The 15302-nt window shown below is 43.5% G+C and overlaps 1 protein-coding gene across 1 annotated transcript in view; it reads left to right on the top strand.

The window, feature by feature from the left end:
* The window catches only part of LOC132887987 (alanine--tRNA ligase, cytoplasmic-like), a 48636-nt gene that overhangs the window by 26926 nt on the left and 6408 nt on the right, over window positions 1–15302 (top strand). The window contains exons 10-16 of the mRNA XM_060923854.1: window positions 6657–6781; window positions 8351–8495; window positions 8572–8750; window positions 8853–8966; window positions 10805–11011; window positions 11224–11408; window positions 15059–15167. Coding sequence (XP_060779837.1) covers window positions 6657–6781; window positions 8351–8495; window positions 8572–8750; window positions 8853–8966; window positions 10805–11011; window positions 11224–11408; window positions 15059–15167 — 1064 coding nt within the window. The remainder of the gene's footprint in view (window positions 1–6656; window positions 6782–8350; window positions 8496–8571; window positions 8751–8852; window positions 8967–10804; window positions 11012–11223; window positions 11409–15058; window positions 15168–15302) is intronic.

Genomic DNA, 15302 nt, shown 5'->3' with positions numbered 1-15302 from the left:
CATAGAAAAATTTCCTGCTTGCCGGCTTCTCCTCTGCTATCCGCCGTTATGTTTTGATTTGTGCTGCTGCTGGCGCGTGACGATGACGTCACAGACAGGCAGACTGAATTGGGTAATGCTTAACGCCTTTATCATTAAAAGTGCTAAAAAAACCCCACATCAATATAAAGTCTGACGTGATTAAATCCAATGCGTTATTTCCTAGTATCGATACAATCGATTGATTACCTTTTAAAATGATATTAGATCGATGTATGTCGTCCGGAAGGCCAACTTGCCGAGCACAAATTGTTGTAGTTGGATCGTAGGAAAATAAATCGATTCATCGATGTAGTGGATGAATCGTTACACCCCTACACATCAGGTATACAATGAAATTGCAGTGCTTTTCCGGCTGGTGCATAATAAATAGAAAACAGTAAAATAAAAAAAAACAGTAAAATAGGAATAAGGAGGCGTAAAATAGGAATAAGAAAGGAATGCATATTTACATCATTTACACAATACACTAGCATACACTCTCTCTTTGAGTTCAGGGACTTGATGGCCCAGGGAAAGAAACTGTTTTTAAGTCTGTTCGTCCTGCTTTTTAGGCACCTGTATCTCCTGCCAGAGGGCATGAGCGTGAACAGGTGCTGTCCCGGGTGTGAGGGGTCAGCAATGGTTACCCTTGCTCTCCTGAGACACCGTATGCTGGCGATGTCTTCTAACGAGGGTAGGGGACTGCCAATAATGTGTTGTGCAGTTTTAATGACCCTCTGCAGGTTCTTTCTTTCTGCCACAGAGCAGTTGGTGTACCAAGCTGTAACGCAGTACGTCAGGACACTCTCGGTGGTGCTGCAGTAAAAGGCCACTAACAGTTTCTCCTCCAGATGGTTCCTTCTGAGTATCCTTAGGAAGTGGAGTCACCGTCGGGCCTTTTTTTTTTTTTTTTTTTTTTATATATATCACCGCAGGTATGTTAGCAGTCCAGGAGAGGTCCTCGGCTGTGTGTGTCCCAAGGAACCTGAAGGAGGACACCCGCTGAACAGTTCTCGTTGATGCTCAGTGGGGCTGGATCCCCCCTGTGTTTCCTGAAGTCAGTCACCATCTCCTTAGTTTTGCTGGTGTTGAGCAGCAGGTTGTGTGCAGAACACCAACCTGCCAGCATGCTGACCTCGTCCCTGTACGCAGTCTTGTCCCCTCCGCTGATGAAGCTGATGACCATGGTGTCATCCGCAAATTTAATGATGGTATTGAAGGGGTGGATGGGTGTGCAGTCATGCGTATACAGGGAATACAGGAGAGGGCTCAGCACACAGCCCTGAGGTGAGCCTGTGCTGAGGGTCAGGGTGGAGGAGCAGGTGGTGCCTACCTTAACCGTTTGAGGGCGGTTAGTCAGGAAATCCTTGATCCAGGCACAAGTGGAGGGGGAAAGAGCGATGTTGGTCAGCTTTTCTACCAAGATGTCAGGAATAATGGTGTTAAATGCCGAGCTGAAGTCTATGAACACCATCCTGACGTAGCTCCCTGGCTGCTCGAGGTGGCTGAGTGCTGTGTGCAGAGCTGTAGCGATGGCATCCTCTGTCGATCTGTTAGCTCTGTAGGCGAACTGATGTGGGTCCAGGTTTGAGGGGAGACAGGCCTTGTGGTGAATGATGAGCCTTTCAAAGCATTTCATGACTACTGATGTTAAGGCAATAGGTCTTTAGTCATTGGGACACTTTGGGGCAGGAGTCTTTGGGACAGGGATGATGGTAGCTGCTTTCAGGCACTGGGGGATGGTAGCCTGTGACAGTGAGGGGTTGAACAACCTGGTCAGGACTCCCCCCAGCTGGTCAGCACAGGCGCAGAGTACTTTTCCGAGTACACCATCTGGTCCGGCTGCTTTCCTGGTGTTCAGTCTTCAGCACCTGCCTCACCTGGTGTTCCTGGAGTGTGAGTGTGCTGTGACTGGAGGTCTGGGTGGTCGTGCAGTTGTGTGTGGAGCCTCTGCTTCGAAGCGGGAGAAGAAACTGTTTAATTCATCAGCCAGCGATGCGTCAGCGATGGTAGTGACGGGTGTGGAGCCTTTGTAGTTGGTAATGCTCTGTAGCCCCTGCCACGCCAGCTGCGGGTTATTGTTGGCGAAATGGTCCTCCACTTTCCTCTTCTAAGCAGCCTTAGCAGCTTTGATGCCTCTCCGCAGCTCTGCCCTCGCCACGCTGTACTGTTCTCTGTCACCTGACCTTGAAGGCAGGATTTCGGGTTCTCAGGAGTGTCCGAACATTCGAGGTCATCCATGGTTTTTGGTTGGGGTAGATACGGATGCTCTTCTCCACAGTAACACTGTCAGTGCAGTTCTTTATGTAGAACAGAACGGTCTCTGTGTGCTCCTGTAGGTCAAGATGTTCAAATATGCTCCACTCAGTGCACTCAAAGCAATCTTGAAGCTGGGAGAGTGCTCCTTCAGGCCAGGTTTTAATGTTCTTTGTGACGGATTTGGATTTCTTCCTGAGGGAGGTGTATGCAGGGACCAAGAGCAGTGAGCGATGGTCTGACATGCCCAGGTGAGGGAGGGGTACTGCTCTGTAGCCTTGCTTCAGGTTGGAATAAACATGGTCTAATGTGTTCTTCCCTCTGGTGGAGCACTGTACGTACTGTACGAAGTTAGGGAGCACAGTCTTGAGGCAAGCTTGGTTGAAGTCCCCAGCAACAATAAAGGCTCCCTCTGGATGGGCCTGCATTTGTTTATTAACGGTGTCATACAGCTGAGAGAGCGCTGTGCTAACATTAGCATCTGGTGGGATATACACAGCAGCAATGATCACTGTTGTCAGCTCTCTGGGAATGTAAAAGGGTCTACACTGCACAGTCATTACTTCCAGGTCAGGAGAGCAGTGTGTGTATGACCCTACTGTTTGTACACCAGTCCATATGAACATGGAGCCCCCCTCCTCTGCTCTTACCGGAGCTTTTATTCCTGTCGAAGCGGTGCATGGAGCGGCCGGTTAGCTGAACGGCCGAGTCCGGGATGAGCGGGTGTAGCCAGGTTTCCGTGATAATCATCACACTGCAGTCACGAGTATTCCGGTTGTGTGCCATCAGTAACTCCAGTTCGTCAGTTTTGTGGATGATGGACCTAGCATTTGTGAGAAAGATGCTTGGTAGCGGGGGTTTGTAGGGCTGTTTTCTTAGCCGTGCTAATAGGCCGCCCCTGCAGCCCCGCTTCTGCCGCCGCTCTCTGCGTCGCCTCCAGTGTCTCTTTGACCCGACAACAATCCAAGGTGTGTCCGGCGATCTCGCTATGTCCAGCGGAATGTTGTGGAGCCGCTGGTAATCCGTCGTAATGTCCACACGACACGAGAATCCCACCTTCCTCAGCATAGCTGGGGTGTAGATTTGTTTTGTCTCACTCACACACACTCGTACACACAAAAACATCCATACCATTACGAAAACTATACACCGAAACCGAGAGCTCGGAGCTGCTGCGTCCTTGCGCACCGCCATCATCAATGAAATGATTGGACATTTTATAGTTATAAATACTTTATAAAAACTTATTTTGTTTCATTTTTAAAGTCAAAAGACGTGTGTAGTTTTGAAGTGGATATATGCAGTGGAAGTACTAGTGCATCTCAAAAAATTAGAATATTGTGAAAAAGTTCAATATTTTCCATCAGTTATTTAAGAAAGTGAAAATGTTATATATTATAGACTCATTACACATAAACTAAAATGTTTCAAGCATTTTTCTATTTTAATTTTAATCAGTATGGCATACAGTACAAAAACCATAAAAAAAAAAAACATCTCAATATATTATATTTCATTTCGAGTTTGAGTAAAACAGTATGAACACAGTGTATCTCTCGGTCTAGTTCAGTACACACAACCACAATCATGGGGAAGACTGCTGACTTGACTGTTGTCCAGAAGATGATCACTGATGCCCTCCACAAGGAGGGTAAGCCACAAAAGGTCATTGCTGAAAAGGGTGGCTGAAAAAGGTGCACAAGCAACAGGGATGGCCGCAGTCTTGAGAGGATTGTCAAAAGTTGATTCAAGAACTTGGAGAGCTTCACAAGGAGTGGACTGAGGCTGGTGTCAGTGTATCAAGACCCATCACGAACAAACATCTTCAAGAAAGGGGATACAACTTTCGCATTCCTAATATCAAGCTAATCCTGAGCCAGAGACAATGTCAGAAGTGTCTTATCTGGGCTAAGGAGAGAAAGAAATGGACTGTTGCTCAGTGGTCCAAAGTCCTCTTTTCAGATGAAAGTACATTTTGCATTTAATTTGGAAATCACGGTTCTAGAGTCTGGAGGAAGAGTGGAGAGGTACAGAATCCAAGGTGTTTGAAGCCCAGTGTGAAGTTTCCACAGTCTGTGATGATTTGGGGTGCCATGTCATCTGCTGGTGTTGGTCCACTGTATTTTATCAAGTCCAAAGTCAACACAGCCATCTACCAGGAGATTTTAGAGCACTTCATGCTTCCATCTGCTGACAAGCTTTTTGGAGATGCTGATTTCCTTTTCCAGCAGGACTTGGCACCTACCCACAGTGCCAAAACTACTACCAAATGGTTTGCTGACCATAATATTACTGTGTTAGATTGGCCAGCCAACTTGCCTGACCTGAACCCCATAGATTCTCTATGGGGTATTGTCAAGAGGAAGATGAGAAACACTCGACCCATAAATACAGATACGCTGAAGGCCACTATCAAAGCAACCTGGGCTTCAATAACACCTCAGCAGTGCCACAGACTGATCACCTCCATGCCACACTGCACTGATGCAGTAATTCATGGTAAAGGAGCCCCAACCAAGTATTGAGTGTATAAATGAATATAAATACTTTTTCAGAAGTTGGAAATTTCTGTATTGTAAATCCTTTTTTTTATTGATCTTAGGGAATATTCTAATAATTTGAGATACTGGATTTCTGAATTTCATGAGCTATAAGCCATAATCATCAAAATTAAAACAAAAAAGGCTTTAAATATTTCACTTTACATGTAATGAATATAGAATATATGAAAGTTTACCTTTTTGAATTAAATTATGAAAAAAAGGAACTTTTTCATGGTATAGAGATCTTGCAGTCACGTGACCGGAAAGTACACAGACGCCATCTTGTCGGGCAACAACACAGCTGAATACTGCTGCACTCTTGTACAGAATGGATCACTTTCAACCGATGGACTACACGGCTCATTTTTCTAATGCACAGATAATTAGATACATGTCTAAAATAAACGGTCTACAGATTTGTGACCCTTATGGCTTACCGGACGGAGTTTTCACGACCACGACATAAAAAAAACAGAGAGCCATCATAGAATACCTTTACGATACATCCACAATTCTAACAAAAACATATGTTTGTGTGGATTTACATATAAAAGGCATATACATTTTAAACTGTAAAATATAATTTAAAACTACAAACATTACATGAAGCATACAAAGACGGTGTAATTCATCATACACATTATCTGTAAAAACCATGCACAATGTTCACTTCATACATACTAGATTTTCATAAATTTGTATGAGGAAAATGCAAAAAGCGCCACTTTCAGGAGTAAATCATACATGGCATATATATTTATTTATAAGTCCTTATAAGGATTGATCCTTATATTTATAAGGATTTACTACTAAGACAGTGGTAAACTCTTTTATAAGTTCTTTACTGTTTTTTTTTCGTACCACACCGCTAAAGACCCAATCCACCCCCCCGCCCCAACCCTCTTTTCTCAGGCTCCCACTTCCCGGAATTTTTTTATTAGAGCAAGTCATAAACTTATGCTGCAAATAACCACATGGATATACTGAAATAAATACACGATGAACCTGAGATGAAATGGTCACTGCACAGGCGCCAGTGATCGCTCCTTCCAGTCGGTACCCATGCCTTGTTCTTGTTTGGATCAGCCTGGCCGATAGCAGCAATCCATATTGCGCGCCTGTCAGGGTCCCGTGGCAGCCTATGAAACTTTCTTCCTGTTTTCTGACCCCTCCTGTTGTGGCATTTATATGCCATGCAAGTATCCGGCATTGTGGCACGGTAATTTTTGAATATTTCGGCAAAAAAAAAGAAAGTCGGCGGCGGAAATATGGCGCTTGACCGCCAAGATGGCGTTTGTCTACAATCTGGAGCGGATGTGACGTCACATGCAAGTGCTCCATTCTAATCTTTTGAGATGCACTAGTATATTACATAACAAAAACAAAAGTATCAGTGTTTATTTACCCTCATTGTTTGTGTAGTGTTCTAGAAAATCCAGTGGATGTCACTGTGGCTTTATTCCTGAAAAGAGCCAAAAATGACGAATAAGGTTTTTATCAAAATCTTGTTTTTCTGCAAGTAATATACATTTTGACAGCTCTTTAGAAAAACTTAAATGTTTCACCAAAATTGAGGGCTTTGGTGATTTTTTTATTTATTTATTTATTTATTTATTATTATTATAAAAAAGAGGCTACATTCTGCATACATACTGAGTAAAGAGGAACGTGATGTAATGTTTAGATCGTTGCATGACTAATCAGTTCATCTGCAATCAAATTGAGCTGTCTCATTGTGAGATGCATTTGAACTGTTACTTTGTCAAAACGGAAGAGTGCCAACACTTGACCACAGATGGCTCGTATGTGTTATTCATACTCTTTCATCCTGTGCAGGGGACACTGCCTGGCTGCTGTACGATACCTATGGCTTCCCTCTGGACCTGACTGTCCTCATTGCGGAGGAGAAAGGCATGGGAGTGGATCTTGCCTCGTTTGAGGAAGAGAAGAAAGCTGCACAGGTGGGAGAGCTGAAGTTGCTAAGTGATTGTGAAAAGAAGTGCCTGGATCAATGATCTTTGGTCAAATTAGAACCACTACCATTTCTCTTCTAAATCTGTGGGATCTGAATTGGGCAGTTCCTGTTTGGATCACAGTGGCTTCTCTAAATGCAGATCTGGACAATTTAAGCAGATAATACTCAGTAATCTTACTGAGTACATGCACTTAGTAACCATAGCCAGAGACAGTCTCCAGGGATGAAAGGCTTCCGGAAATCCGGATATTTGACAAAACTCTTGAAAATGTCCGGGTTTCCGAATGGAGAAATTGATTTTTCACATTCCTAGACGCGGTGTAATACTTCGCATTGTCCTTGCATGGGCGCGGTCCTTAAATAGCCCAAACATGGTTCACTGATTAAAGACAGGTGTTCTTTGTTAACGGCGCGCATGCCGGAGCTCATTAGGTACGCGCGCACAAGGCGTGCCTTCAGGTGCATGTGCTAAGGCGCGCAGGACTGACACCGTTCTGCGCAAGCGCAACACGATCACACTAGAAAGCATGTTCAAGCTGCCGGTGTAGCTGCAGTCTTTTTAGTTGCGAATTACGAGTATTTCCTCTTGTGTTAATAATTGGCCATGTCAAAACAAGCAAAACTTTCCTCCTTCTTTCGACGTGAAGAGAGGCAAGCAATTTATTATATATATATATATATATATATATATATATATATATATATATATATATATATATTTTTTTTTTTTTTCTTTCAAAATTGCATTTTGTGGTTTCGAAGTTAAGTTTTAGTGCCGTTTCTAGAACACAACATCAAGAAAACGTGGAAGAAACAGCAATAATGGAAGAGCCGGTTTCTAAGCTACCTAAAACTAGCAATGGGAATTATTTTTTTGTTACATAATGTACTCAGGCTGCCAGTCAGTGTGTGACACACACACACACACACCCTACGCCCCTGATTTACATGAGAAATTTGGTATTCATTAGTGTTTAAATTTACAGACAATACGAACGAATGTAAACAATTGGCTTCAACTCGCATAAATATGAATTGGAAATTTTTAGTTTATTTTAGCTTCTGCAAACGCACAACTCTGCTAAAAGATTGATAAACGAAGCTCAACGTCCCCAACATTGAAACCTGAAAGCTTTAGAAACTCTAACAGACCTTTACTTTTTAACAGCGCTGTGTTGGGATTTTGTGGAGTTTACCTTCAACTGTCTTTTTTTTTTTTTTTTTTCAAAGTAATGAACTGTGTAGCAGGAAAATCACCGTGTTTTCTAAATGCACTCCTGAAAATTACTCATTAACTAGGGGAATTAAATTTGATATTTTTGACGTTAATCATTAATGTACATGAAAGAAAAAGGCTTATGCACTAGAATGCAGGGTTTTGCGTGTTAAAATATTTTCGTGGGATGTCGTCCCCCCCCAATCTTAGTTTGACTTTCAAAAGTTCAGGTTTTTTTTTCTTTGTTCCACTTTCATCTCTAAGTCTCCTAGCACTGGAGTGATGAGTAGGCGGCTTACATGGGCTCTAAAGTTTCTCTCTTCTTTGTGTGCTTTTTAGCTGAAGTCCCAAGGCAAAGGTGCTGGAGATGAGGACCACATCATGCTGGACATCTATGCCATAGAGGAGCTGAGGCAAAAAGGAGTCCCTGCCACAGACGACACGCCAAAATACCGCTACACCTCTGATGACAGCGGCAACTATGGTGACTAACATTTGCCGCATACAGTATGTCTGCGTGTGTAATCAGGTTGTAACAGTGTTTGTGCATGTGAGTGCAGAATTTGAGCAGGCTGTTGGCACAGTGCTTGCTCTGAGACGAGAGCGTGCATTCGTGGATGAGGTGAGCACAGGGCAGGAATGTGGTTTGGTGCTCGATCAGACATCATTCTATGCTGAGCAGGGAGGTCAGACCTTCGATGAGGGATACATGCTGCGTGAGAACGACTCTTCAGAGGATGTAAGAGATGTGGGGGGAAAAGGGGTGTTGTTTTAAAAAGGAGATAAAGCAGTTGGTCCTTTAGATATATTATGCATTTTGTGTGTTAAATGTGTATCTCAGAGGATGGAGTTCACGGTGAAGAACACTCAGGTGCGTGGAGGCTACGTGCTGCATGTTGGAACGGTGTATGGCACACTGAAGGTTGGAGACCGTCTCACACTGCATGTTGATGAGGTAAGACATGAGCTTATTTAATCAATTAATTAATTTTTTTTATTCTATATTTACTTGGCTCTAATCATTGTTTTAGATTTTGATTTAGATCATTACATTTAGAAGTCTAAATAGTACTTAGACTTTTGGAACCCAAAGTGAGGATTAGTTTTAATATAGTGCATCTTTTGAAACTCTTGGAGCATTTTTTTTTTTCTCTGTACATTTCAAAAACAAGAGAATGGCCCACATAGGAACATTTAAACTGTGGCAGGGTTCTCCACTTTTCAAAAATAAAAGGTGGTGGTGGGGGTTTGGGGAGCCCTGGTAGGGGCTGATGGACTTTGGTCTTTTTTGACCGTGAAACTGGCCAAGAAATGGATTGGAAATGTAAAGTCATTGTTAAAATCATTTTACAAAAAATTAACACATTCTTACTGTACATATCATCTTTGTCAATGTGAGACTCATTTGACATTTCAGTTGAGACTGACGCGCCTGTTGCGTATCCCTGAATTAATTATACATTTTTCTGTGTGTGAAAAATAAATGAACGTCCATGCATAAACAAAATACCCAATTACGGTACAATAAATGCGTACTTTTTTTACAATACACATAATGTTAATTGGGTGAAACCACTCCAATCCATGCACGAGCTGGTGAGTGTGCCCAAGACTGGCACTACAAAGCCACCCCGGCCTCCGTAGTTTGACCCAGGAACCCGGAAGTCCTGCAGTAAACAACCACAGTGAAGCAGCAGGAAAATGCAGCTCTCGCCTACACAATCACAGATACCTAAAATAAAAAACCTGAACTTGTGTGTGCGCGCGCGCGCACACGCTGTTATATGATTACTGTAACGGTGTATGGCCAGAAAAGACGATAGATAAGCATAATCATTGCACAGTAACGCTACAAGCAACCTGTGTGTGCACCGTAAAGTTATTTAACTGCAGCTTGTAGCTTCCAGCATTACTGTGTGTCAGTATAGTGTAATGTGGTGTGGTGTAGTGTAACGCAGGGATAGACCTCAGTCTGCAGAGCTCTGGGTCACAATCTGTCTGCAGCCAGCTGGATGGTTTTCTATTGCAATCACATGGCCACTTCAGGTCGCCCCGTATGCATTCGTTTAATGGTCTTCTGCGTGTTATAGTTACAAAATTATAATAAAGCGAATACTTTACGATTTATTTGGTGTATACCGATGGTTTGTTTTAATTAATTAATTTTAAAAATTTATTTTATTTTTGGGCCAAGGGAAGGGTGGCAGGCCAGAATTATAATGTGGCGGTGCGCCGCTTTAAAAGTGCCCGTGGAGAACACTGTTGAATTCACCATGGAGGAAGTGCTTGGATTAACACTAAAGGGCGTTAGGGAAAAAATCCAAACAGTCAAAGAAACGTACATATGACAGGATAATGTTGTAAAGATGTTATCAAAGCATTAAAACCCCTAGCTTACTCAACACTGTCCTAAAGACTGACTGAACCTGGAGAGTGTTTTGCATTTCTCAACTGGTTTTTAACCAGTTGAGAAATGCAAAACATATTTGATGACATGAATAGCAGCAACAAAGCAGATAGCTTTGTTTATTGTGTGCATGTTGTCGGGGGTTATGGGATTCAGGGCACATAATCCATCAGTAGCACAGTGTTACTAGCCCTATTCCAGAGTTCCTGATGGTAGTTAAACGGGTACCAAAACCCACCCAACTGGACCAGTGTTTCAGCTTTCTGGTGACAGAAGTTCCAGTGGTTTGTGGAGGGTCCCCCCCCACCTTCTTCTCCCCTCCCTCCCTCCCTCCTGGGAAGCCTATTCTAAATGTATCTTCTTTCCTTGCTCTTGGGCTCCTTCAGGCTCGCCGCAGGCCCATCATGAGTAACCACACTTCCACCCACATCCTGAACTTTGCTTTGAGGTCTGTGCTTGGTGAAGCGGATCAGCGTGGTTCCCTCGTGGCACCGGACCGCCTGCGCTTTGACTTTACTGCCAAGGGAGCTATGAGCACAGAGGAGGTGTGCCGCACAGAGGAAATCGCCAGTGCCATGATAAAGGATGCCAAGGTAATACAATAAGAAGTCCTATTAGAAAGAGCTTTGCACATTATTTTAACTGTTTCACTTTAGAACCCATGTTCCTTTCAGATACCAGATTTAGATGTATGATTTTAGATGTCGTCTTTTGCTGCTCAGTATCTGAGTGAGGTCATATTTTCAGGATCCAGACCTGTTCAAATGTACCATAACCACCATGCATGGTATTTCCTTCCCTATAGTCGGTGTATGCCAAGGAGGTCCCACTTGCAGCTGCCAAGGCCATTCAGGGCCTGCGTGCTGTCTTTGACGAGACATATCCAGACCCTGTGAGAGTCGTGTCCATCGGCATCCCTGTGGAGGATCTACTGGCCGACCCAAACAGCACTGCAGGCTCCCTCACCTCCATTGAGTTCTGTGGTGGAACGTAGGTTTCAAGTTCTCTTGTACTCACAAACACAATTTCAGTTATGTAACTCCTCTTGGATGGCTGATTTCTGAATGCATGGATTGGTTTTTGGGCCAAATTCATTGATGTGCTGCTAGTTTAACATATTCTACATAAGAGTATCAGTATTTGTATAATGGACTAAATCAGGGAGTATTGCACAAAAGCTCAGTTTGTGATATTCAATGGCTTTAAGCCATTTTATAGGTGGTCTTCTAGGATAATCATTCAGGGCTCCAGGCTAATTTTTCCACTAGTAGCACTATTACTCCTTAGTGAAAATTTTGGGAGCACCAGCACAAAATTTAGGTGTACCACTTAACTACTAACAAATGAGGCACAAACTTGCTGAACTTAAATGAATATTTATGTAACACTTGTCTGCAAGTAGATCTGCACTCTGTCTGCTGCAGGTTTGTTTTACATTTGTTAAAAATTTATAAAACTTAAATGTCCACAGGTTTTTTTTTTTTTTTAAAAAGAACTTTAAAAAAAAATAAAATTTAGCTGTTTACAAGGTTTATGAATAATTTCCATATGGACATTGGGTGGTATAGTGGTTAGCACTGTTGCCTCACAGCAAAAAGGTTTTGGGTTTGACCTCACGGCTGACGGGGGACTTTCTATGTGGAGTTTGCATGTTCTCCCTATGTCTGCATGGGTTTTCTTCAGGTGCTCCGTTCCCCCCACCCCCCCACAGTTCAAAGACATGCAGATTAAGTAAAAATACCCAGCCACTGGTATTGTGCAAGCCAGTGTATGCTTGGCGCCAAGCCCGGCTAAATTGGGGAGGGTTGTGTCAGGAAGGGCATCTGGTGTGAAGCCTATGCCAAATCAAATATGCGGGACAGAGCTGCTGTGGCGACCCCTAGTGGAAGCAGCTGGAAGAAGAAGAAAAGGTTTATAGAACTTAAGGCCTCTGCATGCTCTTGCGACAAGGCTTTCGCAGATAGCTTTTCGCAGACAGTTGTAATTTATTGTTGAGCGGGGAGTATAAGCGTGCGCGATGTTATTCACCGGCACAACGCAAGGGGGCGCGAAGTCGCTAGGAGTAGTTGGTGGGTGTGGTTAGTGGAGTGTTTATCCTCCGGTTATTTATAATGACTAGAACTGGAGTCGTATAGATGTACGTACTTCCTCAATCAACCGCTCTTCGTGCTGCTCCATCTTCGCTCGTGTTTTTAAAAATGCCGGTCGTGAAAACAAACCAAACCGGGAAAGTAGGGAAGCGGAAGTGCGTGTACAGCGGATATAGAGTGGACCAATCGGAGCCCTCTTGTCTGCGAGGCTTCTGCGGTGGTCACAATTTTTGGGAGGTGCGCGCAGAGCGTCTGCGAAGGTGGGGGGGGCTACGCAGACGCCATCTGCGACACCGTCTGCGAGGACTGGGTTGTCAGCATAAATTGGCCTTTAGTTGGAGCCCATGAAATCTGCATGGAACTTGTCTTCTGTTATTTAGCGAGCTAGTGTTTTGTTCACTTTAGGCAACCAGCTAATTAGCTTGCTAGCTAACTAGATGCATGTTAGATGACTAGCATAATGGTGGTAATGCACTCAAAGTCTCAACATTAGTCACATTAGCCACTCCCTGGGGGACATCTCTAGGTCTCCTTCACCCAGTGCGAAGAACCTAGGGGTCATGTTCGATGACAAACTCTTCTCCTCAGCAAACATCGCTGCAGTGACCCGGACGTGTAAGATTCCTCCTCAACAACATCTGAAGGATCTACCTTGTCCTCATTACCTACTCTACTTAGCTCCTGGTCCAAGCACTGATCCTTTCCCATGTGGACTACTGCAACTCTCTCCTTGCTGGCCTTCCAGTTTCTGCCATCAGACCCCTGTAGCTCATCCAGAACACTGCAGCTTGCCTGGTCTACACCCTCCTTTGTTCTTCCCATGTCACCCCTCTACTTGCTGACCTGCACTGGCTCACATCAAATTTAAGACATTGGTGTTAGCTTACCAGGCTCTCAAGGGGTTAGGGCAGGCATACCTCCAGAGTCTGATTTGCCCCTACATGCTAGCCAGATCCCTACGCTCCGCTATTACTGGTCGCCTGGCCCCTCCTCCTGTCCGCTCCTGCCCAGCCAGCTCAAGACTGCTGTCTGTCCTGTTTCCCTGTTGGTGGAATAATCTTCCCATTGAGGTCAGAACTGCCGACTCCCTGACCACCTTTAAACGTAGACTGAAGACTTGCCTCTTCAGGCTGTACCGCTTCCCTGCCCACCGTGTAACTGCATTTCGGTCTAGACCAACCTAGGCTGTATACTGTCTAGCCTGGGGTTAGCTGTTTTGAGTTCTCTATTTAGTTGTACTTTTTATATGGTTGGTTTGTTTCCTTGGCTGGTTGAGTATTGATACTTCAACAGAATATTACACTAGGTATTGCGGTTGGCACTAGAACTTTCTTGTCTCGAAGTTCAGCACTTTGTGTACCTGACTTTTGCACTTGTACATCACTTTGGATAAGAGCATCTGCTAAATGCCATGCCATGTAATGTAATGCCAGGAGTGGCATAAAGTCACAGAGTAATGTGAAAGACTGGTGGAGAGCATGCCAAGATGCATGAAAGGTGTGATTTTAAGTGTAGGGGTTATTCCACTAAATGTTGATTTTCTGATAAGTAGGCATGTGTAATGAGCAGACAGGGCACGATGCTTGTCCTGTAGCCGGTCTCTTCTGGCCAAGGCTGTTGATCACTTCGTTCCCACACATAGCCATGCCTTCTTACAATATAGTAGAACATTTCTTTTTAAAACTCATATCTAGGGGAAAATAAAATGTGCAGATATCGGCATTGGAAAAACTAACTGTTCGAACTGGGCTCTATTGATGCAGTTTAAATGAGAAAAGTGACATGGAAAATAGGCTGTTTTGTCACTGAAACACTTGGCGATGGGTAGTGCTAAAAATTGTACTGCAACCAGCTAGCAGGGGCACTAGACCTGTGGTGGCTTCACTTTTTAGTGATGACACGATCCATGTTTTTATAGTAAAATCACAGGGATTCAGTTTTCAATTATTTATCAGCAGTAAAGCTGTTCCTTTAAGTTTTCTGTAATGGAAATGTTTTTAGGACCGAGGGCTTTGGGTATCCTGATTTCTTGGCAACATGACAAGCTGCACTATTGTCTTGTCTTCAGGAGAGAAAAGAGAGGCTGATGACCGAGCGACAGTTTTATAGCTATTGTAACTAGCACAAGTGATAACAGGAGCTAACTTGTTTAGCAAACATTCTACAGCATGAAATGTACTTAATAAATGGTTAAAAAGCATGACCTCATTCTTTAAGACATATAAATGTAATTGTTGGCAAATTGCTCTGGTCTGAGAGGTGTAACATGCCATAATTGGAAAATAATCAGTGGTAACATCAGCACTTCTCCCTTTCCTTGATGATTTTCCTGTAATAGCAGCGTTTATTCCATACCTAATGGACATTGTTTTAATTACTTGAACACATGAGAACTTTTTAGCGAAGTCAAACAAGTACGCTGCTAGGATTATAAGTTTATGTAACAAGTGTTGGCGTGTCCATGCCAGAGAGACTGTGCATTCACATAGCTGCCAGCTCACAGAGTTGTGAAAGGAAGAGCTCAACCTTGACCAATGCTCATTATCTCAGGCATTTGCGGAACTCTGGTCATGCTGCCCAGTTTGTGATCGTGTCTGAGGAGGCCATCGCTAAGGGGATCAGGCGAATCGTGGCTGTGACTGGAGCAGAGGCTCAGAAGGTGATCACTCAACATGTTTATTACACATTTATTTTTTACTTTTAGGTAACGTTTGTCACAGTGGTTTGTGCTGATCCTTTTATAACTGCAACTAGCCAGCATCTTTACTGTGACATGATAAAATGTTATTTATTT

Source organism: Neoarius graeffei, chromosome 6 (assembly GCF_027579695.1).
Source record: "Neoarius graeffei isolate fNeoGra1 chromosome 6, fNeoGra1.pri, whole genome shotgun sequence".
Taxonomy (NCBI): Eukaryota; Metazoa; Chordata; class Actinopteri; order Siluriformes; family Ariidae; genus Neoarius; species Neoarius graeffei.
Note: the sequence above shows the minus strand (reverse complement) of the source record. Positions and strands in the feature narration are given on the sequence as shown.